At 49.1% G+C, this 14,655-nt stretch overlaps 1 protein-coding gene across 1 annotated transcript; it reads left to right on the top strand.

Annotated features, from left to right (window-relative positions):
* The first annotated feature begins 324 nt into the window (after positions 1–324).
* On the top strand, positions 325–12,207 carry SLC16A3 (solute carrier family 16 member 3). Its single transcript, XM_018561769.1, has 4 exons — positions 325–565; positions 4,088–4,231; positions 7,095–7,859; positions 11,807–12,207. Exons 1-4 carry the CDS (start codon positions 343–345, stop codon positions 12,091–12,093), a joined length of 1,419 nt encoding a protein of 472 aa, XP_018417271.1. The 5' UTR covers positions 325–342; the 3' UTR covers positions 12,094–12,207.
* The last annotated feature ends 2,448 nt before the right edge of the window (positions 12,208–14,655 follow it).

Raw genomic sequence — 14,655 nt, 5'->3', positions numbered from 1 at the left:
TTTCCGCACCATCGGCAGTCATCACCACCACCAACGGCAGTCATCACTAGGGTACATGGAAGACAATTGTTTCCGATATGCCCTAGGATGTGGTGTGCAATGTGGTGGGCTTTGGGTATACCATGCAGCTAGTGTGAATGAGCCCTCAGTGTGGAGATTCTTCTTGAACACGTATTCCTACGGGTAGATCCATCACAGTGTGGTTGGGAAGACATCTTTAGAACCCTTTAGTTCCAGTGCTGAGGGAGTCTGTACATAATCATGCATGACCTTAGGAAATTGATTCCTCCTAATCACATTATCCTCTTCGTGGTTTCTTACAGGCGGTCAGAATAGAGCACCATGGGAGCGGTGGTTATAGACGACAATCCAAGTAATGTGAAGGCCCCCGATGGCGGCTGGGGCTGGGCTGTGCTCTTCGGATGTTTTGTCATCACCGGATTCTCCTACGCCTTCCCTAAGGCGGTCAGCGTCTTCTTTAAGGAACTCATCAGGGAATTCGGGATTGGATACAGTGACACAGCATGGATTTCTTCCATCTTACTCGCAATGTTATATGGAACAGGTAAGTGCCTATCACACACATTTAACCATACATGCATAGAGCGTGCCATCAGGCTCATGCTGGGCATCTCGGCACTGAAGAAGAATCCCCAAAAAAACACTTCTTGGTATTGTTAGAGAAGACCTCTGAAATGGGGGTTTAACATTGGAATGAATCAGTAACTACATACACCAAATTCACCTTTCCTTACAATGGTAGAGCACCTGAAGGACCAGTCCACCATAACCAAAAGTAGGTGTGTACCCGAACTGAATGACATTAAAGCGGAACTTCACCCTCTTATCTCGTACAGCCAAGGAAGGCGCCATCTTAGCCTGTATTTGGATTGCAGTTGCCATGGTGCTGCACATGTGATCACATGACACCAGCCATTAGAGGGCATGAAGAGCTGAAATAAACACACTGGCAACCTTGACAGTTGGCACATCTTAAAAGTAACTGTTTTGGGAGACATTAAAAGAGAACTATGGGGTAACCTTTTTATCCCATAGTTCTCTTAAGGGTCACGGGAGGACATATTCTAACGTCCTCCTGTGACCCAAAGCTCAGTATATAGCGAGCTATTGCTCACTATATGCTCAGAGCGCCGCAGACGGGACGGATCCCGACAGTGCTGTTGAGATCCACCCAGCTGCGTGACAGCTGGCTCTGCCTATCTAGAGGCAGAGCCAGCTGTGCCTGCCCCCTCCCCTGTCTGTTCCGCTGGAGGATCGGAGAAGGGAGGGAGGTAATTCCTGCGGGGAGCCGTGAGTGACAGTCACCTCTCATTGCAGGGAGACAATCGGGAAGTGAGCGAGCGCCGGTATGTGTTCGCTCACTTCACGATCAATAGAGCTGACCTGTGACAGTTTCATTGTCACAGGTCGGCTCGAACTATACGGTTGAGTGAAAAACACCCACCTCCTAGTTCTCCTTTAAATTGGTAAGTCTAGTCACGCTTTACAAAAATGACATCTATACACACACTCCAAACCCCGGCCAAAACTGTACTTTAGGTTTGGATAGGCCCCCGGAATGGTTATGTCAACCTTTGGGAGATTTCTCCTGACTTCCTGTCTTCCGACAGGCATCTGACAGAACAGGAAGTAAGGGAAAATATCCCAGCTTCTTGTCTTGGGTTCTGTGGCTGAGCCCTGTGTGCTGCCTCCATATCATGTCCAGGATGAGAGCAGTGTAATTCATTCTGGCGTAGGTCCCGGCAGCCGGGAGAATACGGATTGATCTTACAGGAGGTCACGAAAGCTAAAAGACAGCTGGACCGTCCGTCTGCTTTCCTAGACGTGTCATGCACAGGGAACGTTCCCTTCTTTTCACTCACATACAGTATATATCCCCAGGATCAGGCAATGCCATGTGCGTCTCACCCCCTATTATAGACTAACAACAAAAACAATTCATCTGGGGTTTTAAGAGGCGCAGATAATTCGTGTGCATCTTCACAATGATATTTCAATTGTGGAATGCGTTTATTCTCTCAACGCCTTTCGCTGGTGCGCTTCCTCAGGGGACCAGAGGCAGGTTATCTAGTGTAAACCAAAGTGGTGTCAGGATAGGCCCAGATCAATCAAAAAGAGGGGGGGCCACACTGTACTATGCCTCGCCACCCTGCTAGTTTGCGGTGGGGCCACAGGGATTAATCTGAGGAGGGTCTCGGTCTGTTTGTATTCTCCTTGTGATGTTGTATAAAAATCACCTCCAGCACCTACTACCATAAGTACGTCCGGTGCAGGTAGTCTGTTGCCGTACATCACATCCAGCAGCGGTCCTTTTGCTGCTCAACGCAGCAGTTCCAATCCAGTATCCTATTCAGAGGGATTTGGTGTTGGGTATTGTTGGAGAATGATTGCCGAAAGCACAAGATTCCTGGCTCCATGTGGATCGACAACTTCCCACCCCACGGTCCAATTCTCTATAGGTCAACTACATCCAGGACACCAGGGGTAGGCAACCACGGCACTCCTGCCGTTATAGAACTACATGTCCCACGAGGCATTGCAAGACGGACAGCCACAGGCATGACGCCTAGAGGCAGAAGCATGAAGGGATTTGTAGTGTCACCACAGCTGAAGTGCCCCTCACTTGCGGGTACACGCTAGCAGGGATCGATCATGGATAGGTAATCAGTTCATAGAGCACATGGCAGAACATTCCGTAATGTCTTTGCAAAGACTGCAGTACCCCAGCAGGATTTCATACGAGCCTCCAATCATAAAGCTTGATCATATGTGACAGCACTTATCTAAAGTCTTGTGAAGAGACGGGCTCCCAGTAATTGCTCTACATTGTCCTTCACGGCTGAAGATGGTGGACGGGATCCAAGCGGCCACTGAATGTGTAAAACCATTGACTCCTACAAGAGGGGCCAAGCGCACCAAGGCTACTGATGCGTTTCGCCAATAATTGCTGCAAAATACTTGGCACTAACACAGCCGTTTCTCACTATAGTGGACCTTCAGTTACTGTGATCTTTACCTGAAATATATATTCTGATTACAAAAGATATGAGCTGAAAGTGCAGTGAGATGCTTATTGAAACATAAGAGCTTTTACTGAGAATGCAAATCCTCCATCCGCACTTGGTACCCAGATAACGGAAAAGTCCCTACATCCCAGCATGCACTTCCCCCGGGATAGTTTGTCATTTGATTAGAAGACTCCTATTAGCCGTGTGTGACTGTCCTGAGTGTATTCTCCAGAGCTGCTTATCTGAGGAGTATAAATCGGCTCCTCTGGTATCTGGCCTTAATCCATCAATGCCGGGATTAACCTGTTCAGGAAAAGCAGCGCGCTTCGTCTCATCATTGCCGCTGTTCTCTATAGACAGCACTATTGTCTGTGGAATCATTGCTAATCCTACATGTGTACAGAATAATATCAATCCGTCATATAATGTGAAATGATACTCGTGCTTGGATGCACCCTGAGCCTATAGGCAAGGGGAGGAGGAGGGGTCTGTCTGTAGGCCAGGGGAGGAGCAGGAGGGGTCTGTCTGTAGGCCAGGGGAGAAGCAGGAGGGGTCTGTCTGTAGGCCAGGGGAGCAGGAAGGGTCTGTCTGTAGGCCAGGGGAGCAGGAAGGGTCTGTCTGTAGGAAGGGGGAGGAGGAGTCTGTCTGTAGGTCAGGGGAGCAGGAAGGGTCTGTCTGTAGGCCAGGGGAGGAGGAACGGTCTGTCTGTAGGCCAGGTGAGGAGAAGGGGTCTGTCTGTATGCCAGGGAAGCAGGAGGGGTCTGTCTGTAGGCCAGGGGAGCAGGAAGGGTCTGTCTGTAGGCCAGGGGAGCAGGAAGGGTCTGTCTGTAGGAAGGGGGAGGAGGAGTCTGTCTGTAGGTCAGGGGAGCAGGAAGGGTCTGTCTGTAGGCCAGGGGAGGAGGAACGGTCTGTCTGTAGGCCAGGTGAGGAGAAGGGGTCTGTCTGTATGAGAGGAGGAGGGGTCTGTCTGTAGGCCAGGGGAGGGAAAGCACTGTGTTGTAATGGATTCTCTAAGATCTTGAATGTCATCAGCCTAACCTTTGTTCCTTACCTCCCAGGTCCCCTGTGCAGCATTTGTGTGAACCGCTTTGGGTGCCGGCCGGTAATGATGGTCGGCGGCCTCTTTGCCTCCCTCGGGATGGTGTGTGCATCGTTCTGTACAAGTATCATCACCGTTTATCTCACTGCTGGAGTCATCACAGGTGAGCAATCGCCATGAAATGCCAATCAGATGACCTCGCCCTATCACCTACCTTCAGCCATGGGTCCTGCTCATTGGTCTCTCAGACGAGAAGGTTTTGGTGCATTTTAGGAGTGTCTCATTAATAGAAATTGTGATGGTTTTGGATCCGTTTTATTATGACTTTTTTAAAGGTGGTATCAGCCTCTTACAGTCCTGGTACAGCAGAGCTCAGGATGGGTGCGGGAGAAGCAGCACAAGGAGCCAATATGATGTGCCCAGTGCTGACAAGAAAATTATTGTGGGAGAGAGCAGTGTGACAGAGATGAGCTCATCAGTCTGCTGCTTCTCCTCTCTCTGTCAATAACAGGCTGGGGGAGGAGCAAGACCTGTACGTATAACATAATTTAAATCAAGTCTCCTGCCCTGGTACTGAGCTCTGTAAAAAAACAAAACAGGCGAGGAGCTTAAATTGCATTATTTTAAAAATATTTCTTTCTTGTAGTTGCCTCTGTGTAAGTGGCCTTTGGGCTGACTACAAGCTTCTCTGTACAATTTCAAAGTGTTGGGAAACTCCGTCTGTCCCCATAGAAAGACTGGGGGACACTCTGAGCTTCTTCTCATTGACATACAATGCTCCTAGACCTGTAACCCTTTGTTAGGACAGATCAGGTGTTCAGATCTAGTTTACAGCTGATAATGAGATCTAAAAGCACAGCACAGCACAGCACAGCCAGCTTCCCCCCCCCCCCCCCGCCCCTTCTATTCCAGAGGACAATTCAGCTCAAATTAAACCTTCTTTTTCACAAAAAAACAAACAATATACAAGCCGTAGTTTTTATATTTCTAAGTTCTGCTATGTGAATGGGAACGTGTAACAAATATAAAGTTGGGGTTCTCCCGATTTGGCTGTGAAAAGTGGAAATACACTTCAAGAGCGCCTGGATACCATGTAAAAATTAGCAGAGAGCGCCACCTACTGGATGAGACTGTCAACACAAAGTATTCATTTTCCTGAATACAATAAATAAATAAACTGATTGGAAACCCCTATACAGCCCCTTCAAACTCTCTACACGTAGATGGAGTATAACCGCTTGGAGGAAGTTCTGGGGGGATAAATGACAACTTTGTACACCAAACTCTCCCTCCCAGTGCTGCCAACAGGCAAATGGTCTCAAAGTACCAGCTCAGGGGTCTCAAAGTACCAGCCTGCAGCAGGGTCGCCGATAGGGGGGTGGCTGAAATCCGGACACAAGATGCATGGAACCACCTGATCCTGGTGTTCCAACTTCCGACTGCATGGAGGAGGCACAGGGCATGAAGGGACAGTGGAACTCAGGGAGCAAGCAGGTGTCTGAAACACAGGGTGCGGATAAGTTTTGAAGGGTACAGGGGTTCTTCTTCAGGCAGATGTGTTGCTGGCTGTCTCTCCTCTCTCTCTCTCTCCTGGCTGTCTCTCCTCTCACTCTCTCTCCTGGTTGTCTCTCCTCTCTCTCTCCTCCCTCTCTCTTCTCTCTCTCCTGGCTGTTTCTCATCCCTCTCTTTCCTGGCTGTCTCTCTCTTCTCTCTCTCCTGGCTGTCTCTCTTCTCTCTCTCTCTCCTGGCTGTCTCTCTCCTCTCACTCTCTTTCCTGGCTGTCTCTCTCTCTCTCCCCTGGCTGTCTCTCTCCTCTCTCTCTCTCTCTCTCTCTCCTGGCTGTCTCTCTCTCATGGTCTCTCTCTCCTGGCTCTCTCCTCTCTCTCTCCTGGCTGCCTCTCCTCTCTCTCACTCTCTCCTGGCTGTCTCTCTCTCATGGTCTCTCTCTCCTGGCTCTCTCCTCTCTCTCTCCTGGCTGCCTCTCCTCTCTCTCACTCTCTCCTGGCTGTCTCTCTCTCATGGCTCTCTCTCCTGGCTGTCTCTCCTCTCTTTCTCCTGGCTGTCTCTCATGGCTCTCTCTCTCCTGGCTGTCTCTTATCTCTCTCTCACTCTCTCCTGGCTGTCTCTCTCTCTCATGGCTCTCTCCTGGCTGTCTCTCCTCTCTCTCTCCTGGCTGTCTCGGTCTCTCTCTCCCCTGGCTGCCTCTCTCCTGGCTGTCTCTCTCTCCTGGCTCTCTCTCCTGGCTGTCTCTCCTCTCTTTCTCCTGGCTGTCCCTCATGGCTCTCTCTCTCCTGGCTGTCTCTTATCTCTCTCTCACATGGCTCTCTCCTGGCTGTCTCTCCTGGCTGTCTCGGTCTCTCTCTCCCCTGGCTGTCTCTCTCCTGGCTGTCTCTCTCTCCTGGCTGTCTCTCTCTCTCCTGGCTGTCTCTCTCTCTCCCCTGGCTGTCTCTCTCTCTCCCCTGGCTATCTCTCTCTCTCCTGGCGCTCTCTCTCTCCTGGCTGTCTCTCTCTCTTCCCTGGCGCTCTCTCTCTCCTGGGTGTCTCTCTCTCCTGGGTGTCTCTCTTCTCTCCCCTGGCTATCTATCTCTCTCCTGGCGCTCTCTCTCTCTCCTGGGTGTCTCTCTCTCCTGTGTGTCTCTCTCTCTCCTGGCCCCATGGAAGAAAATGTGCCCAGCCATTTGAGTTTAAGACCCCTGGTCCAGATACACAGGGGACTGCAGTAGGAGTACAGTACAGATCTCATTATTGCATGCGCAGTTCACGTTTTCGGCCGGGACGCGAGGAGAGACACAAGGTAAGTCTATGGACACGTGCACCCGCATGCAGACACCGTGGGACAGGAAGTGCCAGCAAGCCCAGAGGAGTCAGCGCTGGATCGGAGACCCGCACCCAGCGCTGGAGGGACAGATGGAAAGGGCAGGAAAGAATTGCTTTCATAAACATTGAGGGGAGGGAAAAAGATTATTGACTTTACTGTCACTTTAAGTCTACAGTGTATATATGGTTATTCTTTTTTCCCCCATCAGGTTTGGGCCTAGCTTTGAATTTCCAGCCTTCCCTCATCATGTTAAACAGATACTTTGACAAACGCCGGCCACTGGCCAATGGCCTAGCTGCGGCTGGAAGCCCCGTCTTCCTCTGTTGCCTGTCTCCCTTGGGGCAGATCCTCCAGTTCGAGTTTGGTTGGCGTGGTGGCTTCCTTATCCTCGGGGGTCTTCTTCTGAACTGCTGCGCATGTGGTGCACTAATGAGACCCCTGGAATCATCAAAGAAAGTGGAGGAGACCAAAGAAGTCCAAAAAAAGGCACCAAGAAAGCTTCTGGACTTCTCAGTGTTCAAAGACCGGGGCTTCGTCATCTACACGATTGCGGCCTCCATTATGGTTTTGGGGCTTTTCGTGCCACCTGTTTTTGTGGTCAGCTACGCAAAAGACATTGGCATTGAAGACACAAAGGCGGCTTTCCTCCTCACCATCCTCGGATTTGTCGACATATTTGCCAGACCCACCTGTGGCATCATTGCGGGTCTTCAATGGGTGCGGCCGCGCTGCGTCTATCTGCTCGGCTTTTCCATGATATTTAATGGTTTTACCGATTTGATGGGCTCTATGGCGGATACCTACGGGGGCTTGGTGGTCTTCTGTATCTTCTTTGGGATCTCGTACGGGATGGTTGGCGCTCTGCAGTTTGAAGTCCTCATGACCATTGTCGGCACGCAAAAGTTCCCCAGCGCTATTGGATTGGTGCTTCTGGCGGAGGCTATAGCGGTTCTGGTCGGACCTCCATCAGCAGGTAAGCGCGGCAATCATTTACACGGTTTTTGGAATAGGGACAAGCTGTGGTGCCGGGTCATTTTCTTTTTCATTGAAATACTAAAAATGAATAACTGGAATCTTCATTTGGTGTGATTGGCCTCATGTAACAACGTTAATTATGGACATCGGCGTGTGCCGTGTAACATTAATTATGGACATTGCGTGTGCTGTGTAACATTAATTATGGACATTGCGTGTGCCGTGTAACATTAATTATGGACATAGCGTGTGCCGTGTAACATTAATTATGGACATAGCGTGTGCTGTGTAACATTAATTATGGACATCGGCGTGTGCCGTGTAACATTAATGATGGACATTGGCGTGTGCCGCGTCTATAAAAAAACATTGTTTGATTTATGAAGTATTTGTGATACCCGCAGGTGGCAGCCGGACCAGAGGTCCTTCAATGTCCAATGTGATTCTGAGCGAGGTCTTCCCCATCATGAGTGTCAGACTCTTTGTAGTGGAGTTCATTTCTTGGTTCCGTATTTGCTGAATGCTTTCCAAAGACATTGAGGGGAATTTATCAAAAGTGGAGCAGCTGTGCACGGCAACCAATCAGCTTCTCTCTTCAGTAAAGATTTGAAAACGAAAGAAGAGAAGCTGATTGGTTGGCGTGCACAGCTGCTCCAGATTTTCTCTGCTCCAGTCTTGATAAATTTCCATCTGAATGTTTTTCTTAAGCTGGCCATACACGACTTTGGTTGTGCGATGGTTGTAAGGTCATAAAAATTTCGTATGATCTGCCCATCTTGGACAGGCAGATCGTACTAGCGATAATCGCAAGCCCGCCCCCCTCAGGGGAGGGCTTACCGATGATTGCAATGCTGAGCGGGCAGCATGCGCTAGCGCACACCGGCCGGTGAGGCTTTCGTCTTCCAAGCACGCTACCAACCCGCCGAAAATCGTACGATTTTTGGCGGGTTTTCCAGCGTGCTCGGAAGACGAAAGTGGTGTGACCGTACAGTAGATGCGGTCGCACGCTGCCCATACACCTGCCGATTATCCTACAATAATCGGCAGGTGTATGGGCACCTTTTATGAAGGATTTGACCCGCTGAGTGATTGTCAACCATCAGCTGGCCAATCATTTATTGACTGGGGTCAATGGGGTTTCTGGTGAGGCCTGATGGTGCCCTTACTGTGAAAATGACCGGGCCACGTGCTGAACATCATAACCCTTTGGATCATGGACCAGCGGATTTCTCAAATAGTACAAAAGGCTTTGGAGTAGGGATCCCCTGATACCGGTATTTTGGTATCGAGTACCGATATTTTTTTTTTCGGTATTCGCCGATACCAAGTACCAGAAGTCCCATTCAGGTAGCCAGGTGGTGTGTAAGGACTCGACACCTGGCTTCCTGATTAGCTAGTTGATGAGAAAGCATTGAGCCGGCTTCCCGGCCAATCAGAAATCTGGGCGCTGTGTCATTACATATTGCCCGGTTTCCTGATTGGAAGGGAAGCGACGAGAGAGCATGGAGCCGGCTTCCCCGCCAATCAGGAAGCTGGGCAGCGTATAATGAGGCGCTGTCCGGCTTCCTGATACAGGAAGTATCGGGCTAGGCATCGGAGCATTTGGGCAAGTACGAGTACTCACCCAAATACTCGCCATCGGCACCGATACTAGTATCGGTGCATCCCTACTTTGGAGCAAAGCTGGCAGATTTGACACAGAACTGGCTGGGGATATTTGTTAATTGGCAGCCAATAGAAATAAATAAATCCTTCCAGCACTGGCGGAACTACCAGGGTCGCAGCGGTTGCAATTGCGACCGGGCCCTGGTGTTCTGCCACTTGGGGGGACCCAGCGAGGAAGAAGAGGGCCCCCCCAAGATCGTGCTGATCCTTCCCTGCCGCACAGCCACCCGCAGCATGTACGGGCGGCTGCGCGGCGTGGTTGGAGAGGCTGTCACAAGTCCCGTAGAATGTGCTGCAGGCACCGCCAGGCAGCACATTCTGCTGTGTGAGGACCCTTTCTTAGCCTGGTTTCCTCGTTAATCCCGTCTGTATGTAAGCGCAGATACTGAGTCAGTGTTCTAGACAGAATTCCGGCACTAACATTTTAAACAAGCGGCTGCCTGAGGTCCTGCGCTTGCTGTGGGGTGGGGGGGCCCTTCATGGTTTCTTGCACCGGGGCCCTGAAGATTCTAGTTACGCCTCTGCATTCCAACCAATGTGAAGATGAGGGATGAAGGAAGTGACAGTAGGGATGCTGCTCCCCATGCACAATGCATAGATGTGGTGATTATGGAGTGCTCCTTCCTGATTCCAGTTGCGTATTCAGTAAAAGAAAAGTCACTGTCATTCTAACTACAGCCAGTATAAGGACCTGAACTTGTCTTTAGATCAGCTTTCCGTTACCCTCTGCAGCGAGAGAGAGCGACAGCGCTGTGATCAGGCTGTACTAGAATGCTGTCACTCTAACAGCAGGACTCGCTGACAGGAGGAGAGAACAGTGGCAACCTTCGATGACTCGTAGGCTGGGGGCGGGTCAGGGACTACATTGTATGATTGAGGTACAGTGGTTACTGGCTGAATAGAATTACAGTTTGTGTTGCTGGGAAGACCGTTCACAGGTATATTTTCAATGTCTAGGAATTGCCCGGAGTTCAGCTTTAAATGACTAAATACATATATGTAAACTGTCTTACCTGCCAAAGGAACTGGAATTCTGTTCAGCTCGTCTTGTGATTCACTCCACGGCATAGCCAGGAAGAAGCTTGAACTATATTCTGAGCTGTTTCAGGTTTACAGCTTCCAGTGTCCCTGACATTGTATAATCATTGTAATAATGCAGATGGGAGGTGACACCGGAAACTGCCCAGCTGAACCAGGAAATAGTGGTGTCACCTGTGCTGCTAATCAAATCCTTCGGCAGGTGAAATGGTTCATCTATGTGATTAGCTCATTGCCTGCAGTTCTCAAGTCGCCCAAGTCACTGAGCAAGGCAGCAAAGTTTAGCCGATTCATGTGTTATATACCCCATCACCTCGCCCATTCAGTGAAGAGTGACAGGGTCTCTTTAAAGCCCACTTTTCCATCCACCGATGCTCACATTCGCAGCGTTCCCATTTTGCCCCCATCCTCCGCCGCAACCATGCAAAATACCCGGTGCTTCCATGTATGGGGTGAGGGGAAGCATGTGCCTTCCTCTCATGATGCGGTGCTCAGGGCGAGCAGCCACTCGCTAAGTCCAAAAACTCTAAAATGGCGGAGGGGGTGATGACATCACTAAAACCAGCTGAAACCAGATTTTGTGCAAGAGCTACAACAGAGGAAGCCATCAATTGGGGGAGCGCTGTATGACTAGCTTGGGGGGTGGGCTTTAGACCCCATAACTTTGCCCTGAATGGGTTACTTGGGGGTTAGGCTATACTAGAACCCATAAAGTTGCCCTGAATGAGTCTCTACGGGGGGTGGGCTTTGGCTCTCAGAATGTTGCCCTGAATTGGTCTTTCAGGGGGTAGACCCCATACCTTTGCCGTGAATGAGTCTCTTGGGGGGTAGGCTTCAAATAGACCCCATAACGTTGCCTTGAATGATTCTCTTGAAGGGATACTTTTTATTCTTCTTAATAGATAACATCTTAATACCAAAAAAACAAAAACTTTACCTTACCCCCTAAGGTAATATTGACCTTCCTCCCCAATACATTGATCCAACAAGGTCCCGTCCAGCACTGCACCTGTTTGCCACGCCATTCATTGCCATGGGTAAGCCTTACTTATGGTGGCCTCCAGCAATCCCTCAATGTATGGCTACCCAATGGAATGATTGGGCCTGCAGTGCGGGTTGGAGCTGGCCAGGTCCATGTCCGAGGAATGATCCTTTCTTCGGGTGGGGGGGTTTAATAGGGGACGTAAGTAAAGGTAACATTGTCCTTGAATGTCTAAGTAACAATGTCTTTTTCCATTTTAGGAAAGCTATTGGATGCCACCCACAAATACATGTTCGTATTCATCATCGCCGGCGTGGAAGTGGTCACATCAGCCTTGGTCCTGACTACCGGCAACTTCTTCTGCATCAAGAAGAAACCCGAAGAGCCCCATTACACAGAGGGGACCGCAGAAATCGGGGAGCTCAATAAACTGAAAGACAAGGCCCCCGAGGACGAGAAGCCGGAGCCGACCGAAGCAGAACAGTTTGTGAAAGAGGAAGAGAAACAGAACGGGGAAATGGTGACGAATCCCGAGACGTGTGTGTGAGGAACAACAACGGGAGGCCTAGTGAATTGGATTTCTATGATTAGCGTTTTATTAGGGCTGTGCCAATTATCTATCACCTTCCAGTTATTCGGGGCCGCGCGTATATTCATCACACCGAAGAGCAACAAAAAGTCGCCTCTCACTCCGCAGTGCTTAGAACGGCCCTTCTTCTACATGGATGTACGTTACCTGTCCAGGCTTTGGCACGTGTTTGGGTTGACACGTTTTTAGATTGTACTTTTTTAACTTTTTTTGTATCTGTTGTAAATTCTTACAAGTCCTGATTGTTATATTGTTTTATTTATGAACTTTATAAACTGGCTTTTGTTTCTTTATTGATTTTGGTTGTATTTGCTATTGCACTGTAAAATGATTAAATTATATGCATATATAAACATATAATTTTTTAAACAAAGATTGCATGGACTTTTATATTCTGCGGGGGGGGGGGGCCGGGGTTTTATTGAGGGGCGCTATGATAGGTTGAGGAGCACAAATCCCGTGCACATTGCTAAAGCTGAAACTTATACGGGGTTATTCCCAGAAGGGGGAAGAGTTTGGAGAAGGCCGGAGAAGGGAACACTCTAGGACAACATAGCTGGACTGGAAAGTGAGCTGAATTGGAGAATGTTTCCAAATCAGCTATCGGGGGCATCCCGAGGGTGGGTGTCACCCTGGAGCGGTTACCGGGTGACACCCCGCCGTGATGTCATCGCGCATGCACGGCGATCTTATACCTTCCGGCGGCCGTCTTGTGATGGACGCTGGCAGAGAGAGGAGGGGACAGTCACCGGGCGGGATAAGGTATGTCCATGACCGAGTGCCCCACTTTTCAGAGAGGGGTGACAACAAAATGACTGTCAGTCACTCCTCCATTGGTGTCACCCGGGTGCGGGCCGCACCCCCTTTGTGACGCCACTGTCAGCTATGTTATAGTAGATTGTTCACTCTCCTGCCTTCTCTGTGAATAACCCTGTTTTGGCTGCGTTAGGGGGGATGGCTGCGTTAGGGGGGATGGCTGCAAACGCTGTTTGTTTTTTTTTTTGTTTACGTCATTAGTTTTTATTGATATATCAAAATATAAGAAAAGAAACCAGTGCAAGAGGGTGATTGTCAATCACATATAAAAACAACAAGAAATAAACGTCCTGGGCATGGGTACATCCGTAGCATCAACAGTAGGATAAAGGATACATGGGGTAGCGATGGTAACTAGTGATTACAGTCAACAATTGCATAGACTTGTATGTCAGTCTATCCTGAAAGACCGGATCTAACCAATGAATGGAGAACATTTGTAGAAAAGAGAGAAAGAGAAAGAATTGAAGGGAGGGATCAGGGAAAGGCTGAAGGAAACTAAGAAGGGGAGGGAGAAGAAGGGAGGGGGTGGCTGGGGGGACTGTCTATGGCGGGACATACACTACCCAAAAAGGTGATCCCGTACTCAAGTTCCCAGTAAGGACCTATTGAAGGCAGGCGGTAGGAAATTAGAGGCCCACGGCTCCCAAACTCTGCAGAATTTAGTTAAACTAACAAGTAACTTAGCTGTCACCCTCTCGTTAATCATGACCCAGTGGAGTCTATTTTTTGACTGCTGAGATCTCTCCAAAGTACAGGAAATCCTTCCTTAGTTGTCTCCAGTACAAGTGTCCCCATTGGAAGATGCTATTCATGTGCCAGTGACAAGGTAACATTTGGATTTTTGCCTTAGGCCCCTTTCACACTGTCCGTGCACAAATCCCATCCTGATCGGAGCGGTGCGGATCGCCGTGACATCTGTGTCTGTCCAGTTTTTCCACCATCTTGCAATGGAGGAAAAAACAAATGACCGTCTTTGGGGAATCGGATGTAAACGGACATGAGTCAGATTGACCCCGATCCGGCAAGGTCAGGTCCAGCGAAATGAACACTGTTCCCTTTTGTTTTTCCGGACCTGGACAGACTCGGGGGCAACCGGATGCCAGTCCCTTTAGATCCGACTGCCCATAGACTCACATTGGGCATCCGATCCACCTGAAAAACTGACAGCTGGACCTGATCAGACCTCCCATCTGAAAGGGGCCTTATTATAAGCCCCAATGATAATGATCATCAGGGCAAAGAGAGCAAATTTCCCCGGCAGGAACACATACAATAAAAACCTGACAGATATCCTAACCCTTACCTATGCTATTCATAACAAACCAAAACAATGGGATTTACATGCACTTAAAATTTGGCCATACACCTTGCTATCGATGATGGAACAAACTACTTTAGATCTACCAGCAATGCTGTCATATGAGAGCCTCTGGACTGGATACAAAGTTCTTGGGTAGGGATTCTATTCAATCATTTTGATAGATAAAAAGGAGACTGAATAGAGATCTCACATTCAGATTGCAATGTGTACGGCCGGTTTAAGGGTTAAAGTGACATTAAACCCTCAGATTTTTTTACATAAACCAATACTGTAATGTGCGCCTTACTGTAATCCATGGTTGTTTCCCCTCTCTTAGCTGCTCTTCCTTTTAAATCTGTAACTCTTCTCATGCTGGGCAGAACTTCTGTTTTGCAGCAGAC

Source organism: Nanorana parkeri, unplaced genomic scaffold (genome assembly GCF_000935625.1).
Source record: "Nanorana parkeri isolate BGI_ZX_2015 unplaced genomic scaffold, ASM93562v1 scaffold544, whole genome shotgun sequence".
In the NCBI taxonomy this organism is placed as follows: Eukaryota; Metazoa; Chordata; class Amphibia; order Anura; family Dicroglossidae; genus Nanorana; species Nanorana parkeri.
The sequence above is the reverse complement of the archived record's forward strand: the minus strand, read 5'-3'. Positions and strand labels throughout refer to the sequence as shown.

What these genes read in the sequence shown, in the direction of transcription:
- SLC16A3 (XM_018561769.1), top strand. Translation starts at nt 343, where the DNA reads ATGGGAGCGGTGGTTATAGACGACAATCCAAGTAATGTGAAGGCCCCC. An exon ending in CACTGCTGGAGTCATCACAG is followed by an intron (nt 4,232 to 7,094) that starts GTGAGCAATCGC and finishes TTCCCCCATCAG; the next exon opens with GTTTGGGCCTAGCTTTGAAT. An exon ending in GGTCGGACCTCCATCAGCAG is followed by an intron (nt 7,860 to 11,806) that starts GTAAGCGCGGCA and finishes TTTCCATTTTAG; the next exon opens with GAAAGCTATTGGATGCCACC.